Here is a 9,580-nt window from a genome sequence, read left to right on the forward strand (position 1 = left end):
ACGTTACAAAGAACTGCTAACTTTCAAAGTTTCATTTGTTTCGCTCACAGGCTTCTTTTGAACCCTATGCTGACAGTTCACTCGCTTTTCCTGAATCTTTTCCAATCTCTTTTCCTGAATATTGAATTGATGCCTATATTATGATGTCTAAATCTTGACCTCTGTTATGCCACGGCTGCTAAGCCTATTCTGTGTCTTTGTTGAGCTCACAGAAATTTACTGATACCATATAACATCCAGAAATTCTAACCTCAGTATGTTGTTTTTTGAATCTTAAAAAAAGTCTTAGTAATCAGGATTTCCTTTATAAGACTGACTGGTTTTTAACTGATATTTGGCCTTACTGAGAATGAGGATTCAATTGACTTCTTACTGCATTTCTACGACTATCTCAATTTGTTAGTCTTGTCCAATAATGATGCTCTCTCTTGTTGCTATATGATTTGCTTGATTTCTGTTTGTTTGTTCTGACAAAACAGAAGAATGATCAGCTGCCATACAGGATTTTATCACCTTTACTACTTATTCAGTTTGATTTCCACTTCCTTTTTTTCTTGCTCAGAAATAGAGAAAAAGTTTTATTTATATCTCCTATTTTCTTCACTGGTGGAAACCCTTCTGCTATTTTTTGAATTATGACAAAAGAACTAGTCTTCAGCTTCATTTAAAAAGATTAAAAGGAAACAGCTCTAATTCAAGTAGCTGCAGAAGCAATAAGTGAGAGCCTTCAAACTACAGAGCTTCTGCAAAGGAGAGGGAAGGTGGTAGAAGATGCTTTCCCTAAGTCAGACCCACAAGGTGTTCAAATATATATAAAAGGATGAAAGGTCTTCTGTTTCTCTAAATCGTTAAATTCTTGAGTTGAAATGGGTTTTTTCTTGTAGCAATTGCTTTAATGCCTTCCACAAAGCAACTTAAGACTTTCTTGAGAAGTTTCCCACTTAATTTTCAGATCTCTTTTACTGTTTCTACAGCATTAGTATGAAGAATCCACATACTCATTCTAAGTACTATCTTTTATCTAAAATTATTGCAGTTATTGTAGTAGGCTGTAGTTCCCAGTAAGGGAAATGCCTTTTCATATGCCATGATATGAAATCTCTGAATCTCACCGGAAGTTTGAAAAAAGTGGGAATCGCGAAGTGGAATGAGATTATATGTAGAATTCTCTGCCAGCCTGCTTTTGTGGAAGATATGCCACGGGAAAGTTTTTTTGCTACATCTGCAGAAACCTACAAGATTATAGTATTGTGTGTGTGCGAATTTCATTATTAGCTTGCTCAAAAACATTGAGATTCTTATAACTTTAACATAGTTAAATAATTTCTTGGATGGGGAAAACATTCTGAGGCAGCGGATGCTGTGTGATGTGGTTTTTTTGCATCGTATATATGCAGGACGTGTTTCTTGACTCTTATAGAAAGTAATTTAAAATCTCTAGATTTTACTCTAGAAAATGAAACTAAAAATTGTTAGTATTGAAATATTGAATGTTTTCATGTTTGAGTTGTATTACATTTTTTTCTTAATGGGAAAGTGAAATCAACTAATACTAAAATACTTAACTGAAAAAGATGTAGTGATTTGCTGGGCAAAAAGCTGGGACAAACATACTCTAGAATTATTTCTGCTTTGGTTTTACCTATTAATATTGCAGTTGTTGAGCATAATTTGAGATTAATGTTTGTCATTTAACAGCATAAACCTGAAATTTTTCACAGGTGTATCACTGTCAAATGCTATGGTAAATGCTGGGCTGACATCTTTTAAAAAAATAGAAGACACAAATGCAAGGGAACTTGAATTGGTAATTTATTATTTTCACTCTGATAAATATGATAAGGAAAATATTGAGTATTAATACTGTTACTAGTAAAAGTGTTATGGTCATTATATATCCACTATATAATTGGCAGCAAAATTAAGTGTTTTAAGTAGTTTACTCATTTACACTAGTGAATTTAAAAAAAAATGTGGCTACTGCTATTTTTCCTTGAAAATGTGTATTATGTTTTGTTCTAGCAAATGTAAAGTGGATGATTTCACTCATTTGGCTGGGTTTGGAAAACAGTTGTTTAATATCTAGGATTTCATCATGAATATGTTTTGAAATGAAGGACCATATGCAATTCTCTTTTAGGAGACTTAGAAAAAATATAAAAGGGAATATGTATTTACAGTTTCTCTTAATGTTAATGATGAGAATCCCGAACTTCCATTATAGCTAGTTTTAGTTAAAGTCAGTCATAGAATAAAATCCTTCTAATCATCTATAAAGCAGTTCTTATATTAGAGAGGTTAGATTTTACCCCAGGACAAGTTCTTTGGTTCTTGGCTTCCTTTCTGAGGAAATTGTTTTTCCAGTGTTCTGGAAGATATAATGGTCTTCTAAAGGAAATCGATCTTACTTGGGTTTTTCTGTTTTGGCTTTAGGAATTTGATTTCTCTTTTCTGCCCCCTTTTGCAGTCTTCCTGTTGTTTGTTTTGTTTCAACTAAAGTTAGGGCAACGTGGAAGAGTCATCTCGTATAAAACCATGGTAGTCAGAGTTTTGAGGTCATTGGCTAATTCATTGGCTGTTACCTGAACAGAAGTGTTAGCAACATGAAAAAGTATTGGAATTTTCTTTTTGTTACATTGCTATTCTGGGCATCGCTGACAGTAGAGAACCAGGAGCATCAAGGTCTTTTGCTGATAGCAAAACTACTCTGATGACATTGATTCCTTGGATTTACATTTCTGTTGACACCTCTTATCAGCTGAATGTATCAGAAATTAAATCAAATCTTTGCAGATTTTAAACAGGCATCCTCCTTTTGGAAACCAGATAAAAGAATCTGTTTTTCATCTTCCAAAATATGAGCTTGACATCGAACAGGTAAATGCTCTTCTATTTATTTTAGGGTTTTATTATAATATTATTAAATGAAAGAACAAATACTGTCTTAAAGAAATTTTGAGCTTTCGCTGATAGAAGATTACACAATATTGTAGTGTTCTTCCAACTTAGCATGTGTAATCAAACTCTTAAACATCAAAGGAGAGCCTTGGAATAGACATTCCCAGACAGCAAATAAAAATCGTACCACAAATTGAAACTGCTTGAATTGAGATTTTGTGCTTGTATCAATAGCTAAAAAATTATGGAAGGGCATATATTTTATTTTGCATATTTTAGCAGTTATGTCTTCTATATTTTTTTCCTAGCTTCCAAAATACAGTGATACATTGGCTGAAATCTTAGTAACCATCAAATTAACAAACTACGAGCAGTTACAGACAAAGAGAACAGCGACAGACTTCCACTATGTTACACTGGTCATAGGAGATGCTGACAACCAAGTCATTTTCAATCAGAAAATTATGTATGTATGATCAGGGGGTTTTGCCTCACATATTTCCAGGTTGTTAGCTTTTAATCCTTTCTGTGACTCGCAGTTTTGGCAATACTTTTTAATGATGCCAGATGGTATAAAATTATTCTTTAATCTACTGCACTTTCTAGTCACTGTTGTCACTTAAAATGGTACACGAGATTCAAAAACCCCCAAAACTTGCCAGTGTGCTTTTTCAGTACAGGGAGTATATGAATATCTGTGCAATACTGATGTCATGTTATGGAAGTCATAATAATTCCCACATAAATATAAAACAAGTGAAATACCTATTTAAAATATACATTCTCATGTGGTTACTCTTATTAGCTATATTTCTTTAATTATATCATTGTCAAAATTGTTTTTCACTCAGAGATGGAATTAAATTCTCCAATTGGCTGAAGTATGCTTGAGCAAATGGGAAAAGAGAAAAAATCTTTTCCAGCTGTGTGACCATCACGTGTGTTCTGGATGAAGTCTGGCACTCTTGGCAGAACTGAAACTGATCTGCAGGATTCTGGCTCTCTTAAGGACATAAATCTTACATTACTGGAATGTTATTCTTAGGCCACTTACCAAGCAAAATCCGAGAACTAAGACCAATAAGCACTCTTTCACTTGGTTACAGATGCCATACTACACAGTTTTGTTTTCATTGTCCGTGTCTAACAAAACTTTACTGATGCATTACAGGGATTCTGTGCTCCTGAAAACCGGAAATTTGATGAAGAAAATTGACGTGAAAAGAGCTCTTAAATCAGAGGACATTAGTATAAATTTAATTAGCTCTGATTATGGTGGGTTGATTGGTATGCTTTTGATTTAAAATCAAGTGCATAAGAATTTTGAGTGAATTATTAAAACACTTCATATCAAACCCAAAATATAAGAAAATTAACTAATCTGCCAACAACATTCTATAACATGGGGATTTTTACTGGGTTGAGTATTATTTAACAGTCCTAATTACATATCTGTTTGTTTCATTTACTAGCATGTTAATGAACTGTGAAACATCAAAACTCTTACTAGTTACTACCAGGAGATAGGATTTTGCTCTGATGCAGATTAGGATTCTCTTTTGCCCTTGGCCTTCAAGTTGAATTAACTTTCAGTAGGGATAACCTCTCAGCTTGATAAGTTATTTATGCTGGGAAGAGCTGTCTTTGTGAATGGTTAGGTTTTGCATTGTGATAAAAGTATTTTATATGGATTCATCTCCACTTCAGTAGCAAGAAATTTCTACAGTGGAAACTTTTGTGCCTTAAAGTGTGTAGATTTAAACATTGGTCCCCTCAGCATCAATTTCCATAGAGTTGGAACTATAGAAGCAGATGAGGAGAGACAATGATGACCTTGAAACACAGAACTTTGAAATACAATTTTAAAATAGATTTCCTATATTAAATTCTGTCATCATGCCCTACCTGTAAAGAAGATTGCTGTGTACTAGACTAACTGAAGTATATTTGGTGTTTCCATGATAAATATTGAATATTGACACTATTACAATAATCAAGTGTGGAATAATTTGTATTGCTACTGCTAAACCTGTGACTCAGGAGGGTTTTATAAGCAGATGTAAAGAAAAAGCTGTCCTTTTATTACTGCTTGGCTATCTACGTGTTGTACTGAGTTCAGTAAAACTTAACACAAGAGTTACTTTCTGCAAAATTGGTAACGGTGAAGTTAGACTGAAAGCAAGTGGTCTTAGTCTCTACTTGATTTGAAGTCTGTTTCTGTTTCAGACTTAAAGGAAATCTCTCATTCTTTAAAAGCTTGTCTGGTTTTTCAGCCATATTTGCCTAATAAAACACAAAACTACTCTTTTTACAAGTCTCTCATAGTCTCATACAAATCTTGGTTTAATTAGAACTAGAACCATTATTACTAGCATTCAACTTCTAAAGTACTATCACTCTACTCATTTTACACCTTTGCTGTACATACAGAGCTGCTGATACTCCTGTAACACAGACTGTAGTGCAATTTTAAAGTTAAAATTTTATTGGAAGTGCAAAGCCATAGGTAAATACAGTTTTAAAACCATACAGAAAAATTCTGTTAAAGGGACTGTTTTTGTTACTTATCTAGTAACCATGTCTTTAATTCTGGAATTGTTTGGGTTTTTTTAAAATCTCAGTCATAAAGAATCCATTCATATACTAGTGTGCTTTTAATATCCATGATCTTTTAATGACATTTGTACTTTCTTAAACTCTAGAAAACTGAAAATAGTCAGTAGTTTAGAAGCAGTTTATAGCAATTTACAGTATTTTTGTCTTTTTTTTCAAAGTTGGCCTTGATATACAGCAAGCATTTACAGCCTTTTATTTAACACCAAAACCAGTGGGAAGTAAAGTAGTTACAAATCCAAAACTGAAAGCTGAGTCTTCACTTGACGAGTATTATGGCTCACCACAAAGTCTGCCAGTAGCAACAGTAGATACAGGTAAATGGTTGGATCACAACGTCCAGGGACACAAGTCAACAGAAAATTGAATTTTGCTTTCAATAGAGAGCTGGATCTTTATTTATCCATATTGTTTCTCTCTCAATTAAAATACAATCTTTCTGCTTCCACTTGTCAAATACTATGGTGCAATTCTTTGAATTTGGAAGTAAGAAAAATCGTAAGTGTTTGGTATCTAATATGACTGTTTGAATTTGGGGATGTGGTAGTACCCCTGTTTTTCAGTAGCATTGATTAATTTCTTTCAATTACATTGTTTGAGCAGCCCAAAGTTTTGTTGAAGGCAACAAAATACTAGTGACCCAGATTACTTCTAGCCTATCTTTTACTGCATGAAATCATAGGCACCTTAACAATGCCTATGAGATAAAAAATGAGCATTTCTGTATTACATTTATCTAGGAGGCAGATCTCAACAAGAGATTACTTATAAGAAATATGGAAACAGAGAATGCAACCATCGCTGTAAAAACAAAGATGTGTGTGGACATGACTGCTGTGAGTTTCATTAAATCTACTATTTCTGTTACTTTTAGACAAATACAATTTAGAATAGCTTTAAAGCAATAGCTGTATTAACAGAAGCAATGTAAGCAAGAGTCAGGCCTGAGTTGTTGATATGGCGCAGTCATAAAAGCAATAATAAAAAGCTTTGTCAGTAACACTTTTTTAGAAACTACAACGATTAATAATACTTTTCAGAACACCTAGCATGACTGAAGAGCAACTTATATATAAATATCAGTGTATTAAATATTTTATTATCTTTTAATAGAAGATAGTAAACTTAGTGGCGAAGTTTACATTGCTCTGGAAAGAATTAGGATTTAGCATTTCTAAATGAATCTGAAAATTATTTTAATTCCTTTTCTCAGGTAAAACTGGAGTACCTCCAAAGTCTGACATAAATGGAGATTCAAAGTTTTCTTTGTATCTAGCTGATTTAAGGAGCAGGAACTCAATTTCATCTGTCCCCCCAGTAAAACGGTTAAAGGTTCGTTTGAATACAGTCAGCCATTGAATAGATTTCTTTTAAACTGTTATGTGTTTGTATATATTGCTTGCAGAGAAAATTTTATAACTAAATACGAACATTCAAGTTTGTCTTTTCTGTGTGGAATGCAAAAAGCAAAGGTCCAGGAATCTTTGTGAGGTTCTGCTGCTGTTTGGATCCAATGATCCACTTCTGTGCCTGTACTCTTTGTTTTTACTTTCATGGCATTTGATAGATTGTGGTGGATGAGGTACAGAGGCATTGTTGGAAGGTACTGTACTGTGACTTGATTTTGGTGAAAAATGACCTAAATGAAAACAAAGAGTGGCATTTATCAGAGTAATGCTACTAAGAGATCTTTTTGCATTGGCAAATACATCCCCTTGTTTATAAGAAAACTGATCATGTTAGTTTTCACCTCTGAAAGATTTTGTGGCTTACACTTTATCCCTTTCAGTGGAGTACTAAGTTAGTTCTTTCTGCAGCAAGGATGGCATTTGATACATTGGAGCATTTTATTTCCTCCTCACAGTTTTGCTTGTTTGTTTGCAATAGAAAATTATTTAGCCTAGAGCTAATAGATGAGAGTTAGTGATAACCAGTCTCTTTGTTTGGGTACTTGGATAACTCCACTAGAAGCATGTAATCCAAACCCTTTAAACTGATTTTATTAGATAAGCAGACATCAGAAAGATATATGATCTTTTAAAACGGTGCTAACTTGATACAGTATTAATGTCATTAAAATTGTTTAAAAACAAATTTTCAATATGTTTATATCTTATTAGTTACAATAATCTGCTTTCTTTAGATGCAGATGTTAAATCAACGTCAAAATGTGGATCTCAACCAATTTGTTTTTACACCTAAACCTTTGTTGCCAGCACTGCCAAGGTAGTGGTTGTTATATGTAACAAAAAATCTGTCTCATTTTAGATTGTATGTTAAATTGTAACAACTAAAAAACTGTTTTCTGAATTAAATTATTTTGCAACTTTCTGCAACTGTTTTACTGACATGTCACTGATTCACTTTTAATAGGTCTAGCAATAAACAGTCGTCTTTATCACCTTCAGTGGACCAGGTAGATAATGTTAATAGCTTAGGAGACACTCAGAAACAACTGCAATCCTGGAATTATGGAAAGAGTAGTAAGTTGTTGCTAATGTTTGAAATTACAATTTTCACTGTTCTGATTTGAATATACTTGTAAACTCTAACTTGATGAAATCACTACTGCAACTAGTATCGCATTACAGAACACTGAATGTGTGGAGAACTATAGTGGCCTTAACTGGCTTGCTTTCTGGTACCAGTAAGAATTTGTAATATAGATCTAAGCATCTAAATGCTCCTTTAAATAAAACAGTAATGACTAAGTCAAATATATGAGGGTCCAAATCTATAAATACTTACATTACGACTGTAATAAATTTCTACTGAAGTCACTTGAAATACAAGAGGTATTTTACCCCGTCTCTATAAATTTTCTTCTTTTCCCTTTCTCCTGGAAGAAGCTAGTGAAATAGGAGCTTTTGTTTGGCAGCTGACAGAATGTGACCATTTAGTAACTGAGTTCAGAAGTAGTAAGGCATCTCTATCTGGAAAAAAAATGTCCTCTTTCTGCTTCTGCTACACTGGAGAGACCACATTTCTATATTTGGTGTTCAATGATCAGTCTTCATTTTCAGTATATAACTATGACGTCCTCACTGTGTGCCTTTTGCCATTGTATTTGGTGACAGTAGATTGATGTGAATCAGGTTTTGATTGATTTGATTGATTTATTAGCAAAATAAGCAGCAGCTCCAATGTTTAGGTCATGCTCTGATGTATAAGAAACACTGTGCTGAAATGAATTGAAACACTTATTAGTTCATACTACCTTAAGTGTCAGCACCTATACTGCGTAATTTCATTTTTACTTAATCTTTTGGGATCGTAATCCTATTCCTTTAATGCTTCATTTTCCTGCCATAGTAGTTTATCTGCTGTAGTTCTTATCTAGTCTTAAGGTAGAAGACTATGGCATAGCCATATCATCAGTTGCTGGGGGTGGGGGCAGGCATGGGGCACAGTTACGGTATGATATGATTGTGTTAAAAGAATAAAGTGGTGGGAAGACAGATGGATATTCCAGGTATAGATATAGTCAATGCTTAAAAAGGTCATGGAGCAAATTATACAGGATGAAGGGGACATAGTAGATATTGCTGACTAAAATCCACCTCCATTGAATAGCTGCAGAAAAGGTAACCTTGGCCATATTGATTGAGCCAGCTGTATTTTAAAAAATGCTCCAAAAATAGTTCTATTGAAGTAAGGCATCAGTTCGTATGATTTTTATAGGGTTAACTGCATCCATAATACGGTATCTTTCCACTGCATAAAAAAGTATGTAACTAATAATATACTGTGAGATTGTAGTAACCTAAACCTATAATTTCTTTGAAGTCTGTGTGTCTGAGTTAATGCACCATGCTGACTGTGCACACCCCAAATTACAATAGCAATATCTTCCTGGTGTTGCCACGGTCTGTGGAACAAGATTTTTTTTATCTGAGCCTGTCCTGCTCGTGCTCTGTTGAAAGGATCAGGGTTTCTTAGTCGTATTAGGGCCATGACACCAGAATGAAGATTCCACCACTGTCTGATGCTGGAGGATAGTACGGCAGAAGAGAGATGAAAAAGCAATTACTAGAATTGACTGGTGATGAAGAGAGTGAATACAACGAAC

The 9,580-nt window shown here is 33.9% G+C and overlaps 1 protein-coding gene across 1 annotated transcript in view; it reads left to right on the forward strand.

The window, feature by feature from the left end:
- HFM1 (HFM1, ATP-dependent DNA helicase homolog (S. cerevisiae)) overlaps positions 1 to 9,580 on the forward strand; it is a 36,874-nt gene that overhangs the window by 24,573 nt on the left and 2,721 nt on the right. Inside the window, exons 25-32 of the mRNA XM_010136263.1 lie at positions 1,722 to 1,807; positions 2,794 to 2,877; positions 3,207 to 3,364; positions 4,070 to 4,173; positions 6,252 to 6,347; positions 6,725 to 6,843; positions 7,655 to 7,737; positions 7,885 to 7,994. Of these exons, the coding sequence (XP_010134565.1) occupies positions 1,722 to 1,807; positions 2,794 to 2,877; positions 3,207 to 3,364; positions 4,070 to 4,173; positions 6,252 to 6,347; positions 6,725 to 6,843; positions 7,655 to 7,737; positions 7,885 to 7,994 (840 nt within the window). The remainder of the gene's footprint in view (positions 1 to 1,721; positions 1,808 to 2,793; positions 2,878 to 3,206; positions 3,365 to 4,069; positions 4,174 to 6,251; positions 6,348 to 6,724; positions 6,844 to 7,654; positions 7,738 to 7,884; positions 7,995 to 9,580) is intronic.

This window comes from Buceros rhinoceros, unplaced genomic scaffold, assembly GCF_000710305.1.
Source record: "Buceros rhinoceros silvestris isolate BGI_N320 unplaced genomic scaffold, ASM71030v1 scaffold4285, whole genome shotgun sequence".
NCBI lineage: Eukaryota > Metazoa > Chordata > Aves > Bucerotiformes > Bucerotidae > Buceros > Buceros rhinoceros.